Source organism: Lipophrys pholis, assembly GCF_963383615.2.
Source record: "Lipophrys pholis genome assembly, chromosome: 1".
NCBI classification, from domain to species: Eukaryota; Metazoa; Chordata; class Actinopteri; order Blenniiformes; family Blenniidae; genus Lipophrys; species Lipophrys pholis.
The window spans coordinates 20928482-20941882 of NC_137635.1; the positions used below are offsets into that span (position 1 = coordinate 20928482).

General features: G+C 40.3%; 2 protein-coding genes across 5 annotated transcripts; one reads left to right on the plus strand and one right to left on the minus strand.

Moving 5' to 3' along the window:
* The first annotated feature begins 2088 nt into the window (after positions 1 to 2088).
* LOC308121353 (troponin T, slow skeletal muscle-like) lies at positions 2089 to 8419 on the plus strand. Of its 2 annotated transcripts, XM_080482534.1 has the most exons (11): positions 2137 to 2277; positions 4925 to 4954; positions 5155 to 5197; positions 5684 to 5744; positions 5831 to 5947; positions 6074 to 6151; positions 6280 to 6393; positions 6481 to 6590; positions 7564 to 7654; positions 7749 to 7789; positions 8060 to 8418. In XM_080482534.1, the coding sequence occupies exons 2-11, from the start codon at positions 4951 to 4953 to the stop codon at positions 8103 to 8105; spliced, it is 705 nt and encodes a 234-aa protein (XP_080338660.1). In that variant the 5' UTR covers positions 2137 to 2277; positions 4925 to 4950; the 3' UTR covers positions 8106 to 8418. The 2 variants fall into 2 exon arrangements, with proteins under 2 accessions (XP_080338661.1, XP_080338660.1); XM_080482535.1 differs by lacking the exon at positions 5831 to 5947 and having other exon boundaries at positions 2089 to 2277; positions 5684 to 5768; positions 8060 to 8419.
* dnaaf3l (dynein axonemal assembly factor 3 like) lies at positions 8144 to 13096 on the minus strand. Of its 3 annotated transcripts, XM_080482360.1 has the most exons (12): positions 12997 to 13096; positions 12656 to 12738; positions 11608 to 11714; positions 11432 to 11525; positions 11175 to 11329; positions 10847 to 11047; positions 9720 to 9842; positions 9505 to 9627; positions 9234 to 9375; positions 8975 to 9089; positions 8743 to 8817; positions 8144 to 8554 (listed from the first exon to the last, which is right to left on the minus strand). In XM_080482360.1, exons 2-12 carry the CDS (start codon positions 12735 to 12737, stop codon positions 8392 to 8394), a joined length of 1380 nt encoding a protein of 459 aa, XP_080338486.1. In that variant the 5' UTR covers position 12738; positions 12997 to 13096; the 3' UTR covers positions 8144 to 8391. The 3 variants fall into 3 exon arrangements, with proteins under 3 accessions (XP_080338486.1, XP_080338488.1, XP_080338487.1); XM_080482362.1 differs by lacking the exon at positions 12656 to 12738 and having other exon boundaries at positions 12997 to 13069; XM_080482361.1 differs by lacking the exons at positions 12656 to 12738; positions 12997 to 13096 and adding an exon at positions 12366 to 12625.
* Positions 13097 to 13401: the final 305 nt, after the last annotated feature.

Consider the following 13401-nt stretch of genomic DNA (forward strand, 5'->3'; position numbering starts at 1 on the left):
TATGACCATTGTGCAATTTTTCCAGGCTCAAACAGTGAAGCAGGTCGGATGTGGGTTTGGTTTACATGTGATGCCAGTGACACATATTCCTGTTTTCCCTCCTCCATTGTTTCCACTCATTCAGCGCGTCTCATTTTATTGCTATTGTGAGCCTTTTTAATGCAATATGACAATGGAACATAAAGATATTCTTAAAGAAAAAAAACCCCAAACTGTGGTGTTTCTTCATGAGGCCTTTAAGACGCGCTCCCAGGTTTGAACATTGAACGAAGTCTCAGTTGAAAAAAGAACAGAAAGCTGATTTCCACATATTCTGTTGAGCAGTGTGAGCAGCCCATATATGAATCTGCTTTATCAAAATCAGGGTCATAGCATACTGGAGGCGATTCTAGCCGTGAGTGAAGTACTGCACAGTTCAAGAGTCCATTACAGGGCAAACACAGAGACATGAACAGTTTAGTGTCGCCACTCAACACACTTCAACAAATCCCCCCTTTAGGAAATACTACTCATGACTTTGACCAAGTTTATCTGTTTGAAGTTGTCACAGCACACACACTTAACATTGAAGGACTCATCAAAAACAGAAATCTACTTCATATCATAACGTGCCGAACTTCTGATAAATGTGGATTTCCTTCAGATCCGCATGTCACATTCTCAACAGGGGTCACTCACATTTTTCTCTCCTATTTTAATGAAAATGTTCTCATCTGGCTGGATTCTCCACCCCAGTCGCAATGATGCGAAGTTTGCTTGGAGCTGCAGAGGGATGAAAAATATCTACAGCTCCTCTTGTCTGTCAATAAACAAATAGTTGATAAAATCACTGAAGCTTTGTTTGGAATCGTGGAGAATAAATCTTTAAAACCAAAGGCATCTTTGCAACCCTTTTTTTTTTTTTTTATACAAGCAACACCCAAAGCACTGGCAGTATATGCTATAAACTTACCATAACTGTAAAATGGATGTGACACATTGCAAAACTGGTCATACAAAGCCTCGGTTTCGGGGATGTAGACTGCACACTTTAGAATCTTCCTTGGGTTGGGAGCTGTTCCTCTGGTCCGACCATTTCCACGAATCTCTGAACAAACCAGTCCGGATGGAGGACCGTGACCTGTTTTTGATTATAGCTTTTTTTCTTTCGGGTTCCTCGCACTGGCCAAATGTCCACCAATGGACTGACCGGTTGATTGAGCCAGCCCCTTTGGCCATGTGAACACAAAGTGACACAACCTGAAGGAACGTGGCAAATAGGAGGATTATTAATATTTTTATGATTCCAATGTTCATTTCGCATAAGGATGTGATTTACACTCACTTGAAGCCAACAGCCAAATCAATGGGTGGATCATATCTTCTGTAGGATTCATGCAGAATACAAAATGTTGGACTGAATACAAGTGGGGGGGAAAAAAAGGATAATTGGAGTAAAAAAAAAAAAAAACGTGTTATGGTGACTTATCGGTTAGTGACCTGTGGACCAGCTCAACACACTGTATAGTACAACTTTAGAAAGAAATATAATTGTGAATCCTTAAGTTCATTAAAACCAGCCTTTTTTTTATATCACTGGGACAGTTCATAAATATCATGGAGGCATTAAAATACCAGACACTGCAGTCATAAGGAATATTTGTTTTATTGTTTTTCAATGATTTGTAGGTTTTTTCATAAATAAGAGTCTAATGATGGAGTGTATATTTTTTTCTGTTTTAGTTCATACACTGAAATATCAGGAAATATCTCTGACATTTTTTTCCTTCCACGACAGTCTGGTCTCCTGCCGCCTGTCCTTCAATGCCTTTTTTCAGCAGTGAGGTCAGCTGTGAACCCTTTGCTCATTGTCCTGCCAGTCACACTTCAATTTATGCCCCCAAAAGCTGCCAATAATCCTCATATAGTCCTGAGCTGTTGTAAATGATGAGAGGCACAGTCACACACATGGATGGTAGAAGTCAGGTAACTTAATAATAATATACCCACCCCCCCCCACCCCTCAAAATAAACAAAAAGCAACAGCTCTCCACAACTTGCAACTACCCCCACAAAGTGATTAAAACACACACACACACACACACACACACACACACACACACACACACACACACACACACACACACACACACACACACACACACACACACACACACACACACACACACACACATAGAGCTCTGTTACCCCAGAGGACCCCATATATACAGCTCTTGTTTCCCCTCCAGTTCACACTCCTCCTGTCATCATCGGCTCATCCTTTCTTTTGCAGATCAGGTAGGTGCTTTGCTATTTTAACACAGTCAGTCAAAAAGAAAAGAAAGTTGGTTTTACTCGTATGTTCTTCATTTGTGAACATACACGTCACTGGATTCTGTCTGTAGGATCATTTTTGCACGTTTTAGATGCTACACATGTTGAATAGAACAAATGAATATCATTATTTTTCTGAAATTGAGAAAAAGCCAATCATAAAAGAGATAAGTTGGAGATCGAAGACTGATTGGTTTGAATAATGTCCCAAAAATAAATCCAAGCATATGCTTGGCCTGATTACTTGGTGAATTGTGTGTCATTTTGATGAAACATGTGCTGCCATGTCACTTTTTCACAGTGTGTGTAGAATCACATCTCAAATATTTAGCTTTTTAAAAAGAAAATATATATATTTTTTGAGATCTGGAAACATAATTATTCAAACTGATAAGTTTCCCAATCATCCATAGGATCATTTGACTTATGATAAATTGATTTTACTTATGTAACGCAGTTTAAACACACTTTACATGCAAGGATGTCGTGGAAGGGGCTCAGACTCCCCTGGAAGCAGTTTGAGTTTCCATCTCCGGGGGGGGGGGCCGAGATGCAGGATTTCACCACCAAACTTGGGATTGGAGGATTTTTCACAATTGAGCAACAGTTGTCTTGTTGTCTCTGCACCTGTTACCTGTGATATGTTCTGCAGAAAGTGGTTGATGGAAAAAGTGAGAAGGCTTTTGACTGTGGCCACACTGTGATGACTAAATGATAGGATCAGAGCATTCCCCAAACTGCTGCTCTTGTTGGGTGTCGTCGGTGAGAATCGAGGGTCACAAGCAGCCAAAGGTCGTGTTAAAGGCTGTCCCGTGTGGTCGATGTAAATAATGTTAATATTCACAGGAATGAGTCTCAACACACTATTTTAGTGAGATGGTTCTACTGTTTTGGCTGATTCGTGTATTTGGTGCCTGTGTCCACCACTCGGAATAGTGAAAAAGTTGTAATACGTCTCTGAAAATAAATGTGATCCGTCAATGGAAGTTATTCTTGGTGCCCTCGGTGTCTCTGTCTATGTTTCCTGCTGGACAACATGCGATGAATTCCCCTCGCAAATCCTTCATCTGTCTTCAGTCCGTGGCCCTGTTTATTCAGATTCACATGCTCATACTCTGAGATCTTGGCTAAAAACTAACTATGGAGGGATCCGAAAGACCCCCTCAGCTTTTGATCTCCTACATTAATGCGCTCTAAGGCAAGCGGTCTGAGAGGGCTCTTTGTTGTTTGCATTGAAATTAGTGTTTTGAAAACTGGCCTTTCACTGGAGCGCCGAGCCAGACACACATTTCTCCGCCTGGTCACTTTAACTGCAGCCCATCTCAGGACTATTGAAATATGTGTCTGAAATAAACTCTAGTAGTCATAAATTCCAAAATATTTATGAGGCTGCACTGGCATACAGAAATCCTTTCAGTACAGTGGAACTACAAGCAGATGAAATAATAATAGAGTACTTGGCTGGTGTTAATAGCAGCCAGCCGACCGGCTTAATCTCTCCATCCCACATTCTCTCCTGTAAATCAAATTAAAGAAGAAGGATTGGACAGCTGGTTCCTCAATCCTGTCCTGGGCAACAGGATGCTTCTACAGTCTATTGTGCCTCCAGCCTCTTCTGTTCCTAGATCATTATTTTCAAGATGAAACACAACTGAACAAAACGATTTTGAGTTTCAGAAGTCAAAAATTGTTTAATTTGTGAAGGAAAAGCTGAGCCCCCCCATAGAGGTATATAATCATTATAGAATTAATATAGAGGTGCATTGCAGAACAAAAAATAACAATCAATTGGAATGTAATTGAAAAGTTGTTCAGTTATTTTTACACTCATACAATCTATAACGTTTAATTGTTTTTAAATTTTTCAAATGTTGAACTTAATGTTTGCATAATATCCAAACAATATTTTTGTTCAATTCATATTTTTACGTGTTAAAGTCGACTGTTAGGAAAAACAAAACAATGTTTTTTGACTACTGAGCCTCACTTCTGCTTGAAGAAAGCTGCATGTTTGAAGGATGAGTTTGACAAATCTTAAAGAAAACCTCAAAAGTAGTGATAACTGCACAAAAAACTCACAATACAAAAAAGCAAGTTACATCTGAACAATTTACTTGTGCAAGTTTAAATATTTTGTCTTTTCCGTCTATGTTCTTCCTGCTGAGTTCACAGAGGTTTACGGTCACAATATAGAACACACAACACTCCATGAAGTATGTATTACTGTTTTGGAACTGCCTGTTTAAATTAATTTAGGTGTTATAATCTAGAATAATCTATTAAAAATTGCAAAGAAATTACAATTCATATTTTTTAAGTATTCCTCAGCATGGGTAGAGAAAACCCAAAATGTTATGTAGGGATGGTAAAAACAGACCAGACTTGTCAAATCCTTAAATTTTTAATAAGAAAAAGCATGAGTTACTTTAAAAACTAGTTAAGTTGTAAATGTGCTCAACTGAACCTGATGTATTGTGTATTATTGCTTTGGAATTGGTAGTTTATATTAACACATCTTGCTTGCAAATTACAATTGAGAAAATATACTACTGTGTACATTATGATTAATAAACTATAAATAATGTTGTTTATATTTATTGTTATATTTTAGTATCACCATGTCATACCTTGAGGAGAATGGGTGAGTCTTTGTTGTTTCTGATTCCTAAACATTTTCTATATTTTTAATTCACAGGTTATTGTTTTATGACATTTCTAACATATTCAATCTGATTCTTTATTTTATCCAGAGGGCATCAGGATGGTAAGTCATTCATTTGATGAGTTAATCTCCAATTTTGTTCTTCAACTCTTTCACACTCTTGCTTTAATTGTGTCCAGATGAAGATGAGGAGCAGGGAGAAGGAGGTGAGTCCCTCACGATGTGTTTTCATTGTACTGATGGAACTGAAGAGACTTGCTTACCATTACACTCATGATAGTTACTGCTTTATGGGATTACTTTAGTTAACATTGAATTAAAGTTATTAGCTGTGAATAGAAATAAATACTCAATTATAGCCAAAGTTAGTAGTTAATGGTTTAAATACTGTTGTGGTTGAGTTACTTAAACAGTAACTGAAAACTAGTACTTCACTGCAGAAGCAGATCCTCACAATTTGAGAAATAAAAAAGTAACTTGGCACTTAAAGTAACTGGAAGTTAAATGGTGCTGTGTTTTCTACAGCTGGTTGAAATACCATCGTATATTTGGGTGTTTTCTAATCATCTCATTCACTCTTGCATTGCTCTTCTGGCTGCTATGTTGAAGAAGAACGCCCCAAATACAAGTAAGTACAATAAAGAAAAAACACTGACATGAAAAAGAGAGTAAGATTTTAGCGAATATTTGAAACACGTGTGTTTGCAGGACACTGGTGACACAGCTCGCCGCTCCCAAAATCCCGGAAGGGGAGAGGGTTGACTTTGATGTATGTTCCTTCAAGAGAATAACTGCAAGTACCATCAACACGACGGCAAATAATCTTATATCTGTGAATCCCCGGCTCCCTGTTAGGACATCCATAGGAAGAGGATGGAGAAAGATCTCCTCGAGCTCCAAACTCTGATTGATGTCCACTTTGAGCAAAGGAAGAAAGAGGAAGAAGAGCTGATTGGGCTCAAAGAAAGAATTGTAATCTTTCTCCATTTGTCCACTTGTTTGTGAGGACGAGGGATTTACCCATTCAGGCTATCAGTGAAGAGGCATGTGTCAACATCCAGATGAGGGGATTTTTTCATTGATTTTTTTCTGTTCCAGGAGAGCCGGCGAGCAGAGAGAGCCGAGCAGCAGCGCGTGAGAGCTGAAAAAGAGCGGGACAGACAGACGAGGATTGCAGTAATTAATCATTTTATTGCATATGCTGCTCATGTAAATAATCCGCTTGGATCAACAGCAGCTGGAATCACTGTCCTACTGAACAGCGGCGGGGACAGCAGTAACCAGATGAAAATGTCTTTTTTCAGGAGGAGAGACAGAGGAAGGAGGACGAGGAGGCAAAGAAGAGGGCGGAGGACGAGGCGAAGAAGAAGAAAGTGCTGTCCAACATGGGGGCCCACTTTGGAGGGTTCCTGGCAAAGGTCAGCGCGGTACATGCAGTACGTGGGCAGCAGGTCTGTGAGGTGCATTTCTGGTGCATCACTCCAAATGTGTTTGTTTTCTTGTAGGCAGAGCTGAAACGAGGCAAAAGGCAAACCGCGAGGGAAATCAAGAAGAAGACTCTGGCGGAAAGACGCAAGCCGCTGGCTATCGAGGACCTGAGGGAGGACGGCCTGAGGTCAGTTCAGCGTTCACGCAAGACTGATGTGCTTTATAGCCATCCAATTGCACTGATTTAATTCACACATGCACGGGGAGAACATGCAAACGTTGCAAAGAAAGCCTCGCAACTGGAACTAAACTGGGAATATTCAGCTGTGAGGTGAAACCCTGCAGCCCTGATCTATTTTAAAGAAAGAAATAACAAAATAAATAACAGAAACAAGGCAGGACAATGAAACAAACTATAGATGTCAACTTGTGTTTTCTTCTTAATGATTGTAAAGTGAAGCAAATACTAGAATAAGAATTGGAAAAAAAAGCTGTGCCTATTATTATTTATGTGGTATTTGTTATAAAAGAAACAACACAAGTGTTTGCCAGTATGTTTTATGATACCATGTCTTAAAAATAAGTTAAACTGAGCTTGAACTTCAGCAATGCACACAGACAAGTACATCAGGAGACAATATCTATTAGAAGGGTACATTCATTAAGTCTCACTAGTTATATTTACTGAACTTTTTATGTAACTACAACATTGTATTGAAGAGATGTAGAACTCAATAATATAGGCAATCTTTTTAGGTTTACTGAAACCCATTTACAGATACTGACCAAGTTTTCTCTTTTTAGTATTATTTACAGGGTTAAAACCAAGTAATAGATTTATGGTTTAGCGTTGTAGTAGTAGTACAGATAATTATGAAAAAAGGAAACCACCATCATTCAATCGTCTATCCCACGTTGCCATTCTGTCACATGGCAGTAAATAACACACACATCTCTATTGTAATGTGTTTATATATATATATATATATATATATACACTGTATCTTTTCCCCTACTCCAAAAGCAGTCAGTTTCTTCAGGACTTTAAATATGTTTTATGGGTCAATGCCACCAAGATGTATGTAAACAAATGCCAGCTGGTGAAGTCTTGCGCGCCCTGTCCCTTGACACAAAAAGCAAACGGCTTGGTGTGTTTTTAGAGAGCGAGCCAAAGAGATGTGGGAGTGGATCTACCAGCTGGAGTCTGAGAAGTTTGACCTGACGGAGAAGATGTGGAGGCAGAAGTATGAGGTGAGGCCTTTCTGCTAAAAATATACTAGATTGAATTTTTATTTGTTTATTTTTTTAAAGAACAATTTGTGACTGTTTGTAATTTTCTTTTCAGATAAACGTCCTCCTGAACAGAATCCAACATGCACAGAAATTGTGAGTTGGTATCTTCTGTGCCACAGGGGAAGCACTGTGCAGAGCTCCTTTACTTTGACTCCGCAAACATATCACACATTATAAAGGCAACAACAACAACACATGCAGGAAATGCCAGTCACGCGGTTCTGAAGCATTTCACACTTCATGAACAGGATGCTCAAATCAGACATGATTTCCATAAAGCGACAGAGCAGAAAGGGAAATGTGGCGACTTCCCTTTGTAACTCTGCAGTCGTTAATTCTGACTGCTCTCTCCTCTCGTTGCAGCAAAAAGGGCCACGGCAAGGGGAAGGTCGGAGGTCGCTGGAAGTGAACTCACACATACGCACCGGAGGCATAAAGGAGCCAGATGACGATCTGTGGTTTTTGTTTTAATAGTTTAAAGACAGGCAGCTTTGCAGTGTTACTCATCTGTGCTAAATATGAGATGTTGTGTGTTGAAAATCATCCACTTGAACATTCACCTGTAGTTAACTAAATGCACGTCATTGGAACTACAATGGAAAGGAGATTATCACTGTTAGTAGTCAGAAAGAAACGTTCACAAATATCAATTCTTCCTTCCTGAGGTCTCCTGCTGCTTCTTGGCTTTTCTCACTCTAATTAAAATGAAGCACTTTTTCCTTCTTCTGTTGTATGAAAACTGCGTGAACATCCTCCCTGTCTTCCTCATGCCACCGTTCAAATGCAGCCTCCAATGCAATGCTCGTCACTCTGTTTGCAAAGCCGGCTTCTTGCTCTTCGTTCAGATCCAATATGTACCTGGGACACACAAAACCAACGACAGTCGTCACAATAACAGCCTTCAAAAATGGAGCTGTTGGTAATCCTCAATTTGGGATGAGGCAAACACAGATAAACAATGCACAAACAAGAAAAATACAGTACTGTGTTGTAAGTGACAGCGCTGTCACCATGGTAACAAGCCCTGTTACTATAAAAACCCTCACTTGGCCAACTCCACGACAAGCACGGCGTCTGGTGCTGCAATCTGTCTCGTCGTCGGGCCCAACTGGTGCACACAGCTTTACAGCAGCGATCGACCAGGAGACACAAACACAGAAACCAAACGTGTTCAGCAGTCGTCTGCAGGCCAGCAGGTGGACGGATGCTCAAAAGAATCCGATTCATGAAGATCACATTGAGCTATTTGAGAGAAAGAAAAATAAAAAATCCTCTTACCTGGCAGAGAAGTAAAGGCTGTTGAAGAAGTGGGAGTATTTCTCTTTTTGGGGCAGTTTCTGCAGCGAGTCTAAAGGCAGGAAGGTCACTGAGACGCCGTTCAGATGCATCAAGTCTGGAGAGGATTTGAGAAGAATTTTTGAGGTGAAACATCATGCTCTTTATCGCCCATTCAAACTCCAGTAAATGGAATTGTGTGGGTTGTTGTTTTGGCTCTGAACTGTTGTTCAGTTGCTCTGTTCAGCTTATTTATTTTTACCATTAGTAGTGATGTTTAGGTGAGCTGGTGTGGCTGAATCCTCTGCTGCTGTGTGAAGCTGAGAAGTGGTGGGGCAGCCCCGTCTACTGGACAGGGACTGGAACAATTCCTGCACATTTGCTACTGAGAGATCCTGGGCTGTCTGCGGATCAAACAGCAGGACGAGATGCAAATAGTCTCACTTTTATTACAGGTACTATATAATGAAACAGACGTGGGAACAAACTGCAGTCCAGTATGTATTCCGTGGCCACACACGTGTGTATTTCACCTTGATGTGTTGCTCATTGTGTGTCTTCAGCAGACTCTGGTCATCGGTTTCAATGCCAAAAGAGAGGTAAGGGCTGGAAACGATGTCTCCCCAGTAGCCCCTGATGGCCACTTTGTCCCCTCTCTGTTGAAACAAACACAAAATGAAGCTTCTTCTTCGAAGGCCCTTCATTTTCTCTCATGTTCTTCACTGTGTACACAAAGTAATTCACTTACCTGACTATAAACTCTTGAGGAGAGCAAACTTGCATTAGTGGTTTGGTAAACACCTTCCCTCATTTCGAATGCCAGTCCCTGCTCCCTCCATCGTATATATTGCTGTTCGCTGATGACGCCACACTGCAGACAGTCCAGAGATAAACAAACCTCCTCATTGCTGAAAAATATGTAAAGTATCTCTGTTTGTCTTCAAAATAGTTGGGTCACACGAATCATGAGCTATCCATAGGAAAAGGGTCTTCTTTCTAGAAGACCCTTTTGTACAATTGTACAATAGAAGGTCATTATTGAGGGCTTACTGTATGAAACATGTGTTTGGGAACTTACAAAAGATACACGAGCATCATAAAATTGTAAAAATAGACACTTTGAAATTTAAACCATAAGAAGTGCTATGATTCCTGAACATTTCTTTGTAAACATTCGCAACCGTAAATGATTTGTTTTTTAGAATATAAAATGACAACAAGTGGAAAGTAGTTTCATTAAAACAGTCTTTAAAATTAAATGGCATCTTAAGCTAATAAAGACAAAGTGAAGTTATAAGAAGAAAAGTCACAGTTTAAAACGTGAGCCACATGTGACTCTTTAGTCCCTCTTTTTTATATGTGAATAAAGTTTTTTAACGCTGCTAAAATGAATAAAAAGTGGGGGAAGGAAACAACCAAAAATCAAAAGTGCAAGAAGGAAAAACAGCTAACCGAACTAAAATTAAAAAAAAATAAATAAACAAAAAAAAAACCCCTTCCAACTTATGGAATGACTTGATTCTCACCTGGAAGGTAAAAATACAAGCAAAATGGTTAAAACAGATAAAGTCACTAGAATAATAAAATAGGTAAAAGCAAAAAATAAATAAATAAAAAATCCAAAAGCTAAAGAAGACATTGTAAAAGTCTCCTGTTCTTGACTAAAACCTCATAACTACAAACTATGATACAGCAAAAAACTATAAATACACCTTTATAGGCTGTGTTATCTCCCTTTAAGGGAGTAATCATGTTTTGCCAAGAGAATCTGTTTGGTGGGACGTCACAAAAAAGTCTCAATTTGTCATAAAAGTATCAGAACCTAAATCCTCAGGTTCTCCAAAGACTTCACGACTCCAAACAGTAAATAAATACCCCTTTCCCGCGCAGCTTAATGGCAAGGTCCCAGTCAAAGCAGCCTTTCCTGGAGTCATAGCGAGTTCCCAGATGCTGTCTGACACGATGATCCCAGGCTCTGGACATCGATAGGGGAGCGGGACGCTCGGATGAGGACGATGAAGACCACGGGTGGGTCCACGACTTGAAAATCCGGGCGAGTTCGTCTCGCTCTTTAAACTGCAGGACAGTGACATTGATCTCAATACCAGAATTAAACGGGTTTGTCTGAACAGGCCTCGTGTCCAATGTCAAATATATGAGATCATGCTAGAAACGCGCACGTTTATTCAAAAGACGTTTGTACCTTGAGAAGACTCGTGTTCAGACAGTCGTGAGTGGCTCCCTCCACACTTTCAGTAACAGACAGGGAGAGCTGAGCGGCTGCTCGTCGCAGAGCCTCCTCTGTCTGGCTGCGGATTTCACTGTTCCCAAACACCTCCAGGAAAATCTCTGTCTTCTCTGCAGATTAAAAAAAACAGGACAAGACCACCTGATAGTTTAGGACACGTCTAGTGATGAATGCCTTTTAGTCAATTAATAATTCATGAAAGTCCCACCCACCGTTGAGTCCCATGTTTTCCTGAGGAACAAGTGCAAGGTAGAGGAGCAGCAGCTGTCTCGCCACCACCTCCATGCTGTTTTCTACCACCCACACCTGCAGTGCAGCAGAGAAGGAGAATGTAGCTCATGGGAGAGGTAGACATCTGTTCACAGTGGGAAGAGTTCAGGAGACTCACATGAAGCTTTTGCTTTCCCTGCAAACCGGCGATCGTCTTGAGAATATGTCGTGGATCTCCACTGCCAACCAGTAAGACATTAGCGTCTCGGCCATGTTTCAGTGGACCTGAGCATGAAGACATAAAGCGTGCACAATTTCCAACTTGTAGACATGTGCACTAACCTAAGTTGCATAAATAAGATTCAAGGATGGTGTTTCGGATTTTAAACCGATGACAACATGAGTGGACTCAGTTTTCCTGTCATCAAGAACATTTTAAAATAACAGCACATTTGACACAGACGCATTTTAATTCTGTGTGAAAACGACAAACAGGATGTGATCAAGAATATTGCTTTAAAGAGGAAGTCATGGTTGAGTTTGAGGAAGTGAAGGATCCCTCGGAAAAGATGACATTTATCATCCACATCCCTGTTTACTTATATGATACAACCTATGACTATATATTACATGTTATTTTATCGTTATTATTGAGGCAATAGCATGAAAGTGCATTTACCTTGTGTATGTAACACAAATGCAGACCAACTATAAAAAGTCGTGCTACTATTCACCACTAAACTCATTTTTGCTCCTCTCTTTATCATTCTGTTTGACTGATAATGTGTGTGAGTATCCATGAAGAGGCAGAAACAGCAGCAGATTACAGCCGAGAGGTGAATTAGAGTAAAAAGCTATGATGCCACTGAAACAGAAGATAACTGATGAATAACTGGGCCAAATGGCAAAAAAAAAAAAAAAAATCGCATAAATTACCAGACGCTGCTTCCTGGATGACTTTTCTTTTGTCATTGTCTTGTGTGATTTCTCACACTGTCATGCAAAGAACTCTATTTGGGGTTCAGCCGCTCTATGAAATGAACCACAGCTGTTTCGAATATTATTAATTAGTTAGTTTTATGAAAAGTTTCATACTATTTTCCTAATAATTAGAAAACCAGCACATGACAATTGGCTCTGTCGCATGACTTCCCATCACTATTATGATGCGCGTGCACCGTGAACACAATGCGCACACGGTGCGCGCGCGCGCGTCTGACCCTCACCCACTCTGAGCAGGTCGCGCGCAGGACTGAAGCCCCACCAGGTGACGCAGCCCGCGCCCTCCGACGCACGTCCAGCGCTCATCCTGCACAATAAACACAATGCAAAGTGCTCAGGTGGTGATTTGAACACGAGAAAACCCGCGAGGAGGTAAACGTGCACTTTACATGTCTCTTGACGGTTAGCATGCGGCTAATATGAACTACTGCTAACGGGCTAATCAGCTATTAGCTTTCAAACATGGGTGTTTTTGAGGTGCACGAACCCGCCCCTTACTTCAAACCCCGCCTTAAGTGACGGTAAAATAAATCAATTAAAACAAAAACATCAGTAGAAATCCCACCTGAACAGTTGAAGAGTACAGCTGAGTGAAGTTTACAGCTTCGTGTTGGCAGAAAGTTTGGCCCCTGTTGCTTGGCAACACATTCATACTGGGCTGATGTGGCGCCGCCTACCGGTGAGATGACAGATCACACAGCTTTTCTCATTTATTCTGATTTATTCGTTTAGAATTTGCGGATTTTTTATATTTAGGTGACATTTTGATCTGCAGTGAGAATCGAGAGGGAATTGGAAACTTGGATATGTGGAGATTTTCATCAAAGATGAGAGAAATAGAGGTGAGGACAATAAAAAGAGGCTATGTATGTGGGAGGAGGCTAGTAAAACAGTGAGAATGTAGGGAGTGGATGTAGTAATGAGACTAGAGTTTATCTACTTGGTGTCAGCTTTCCAAAGCATTGGAAAA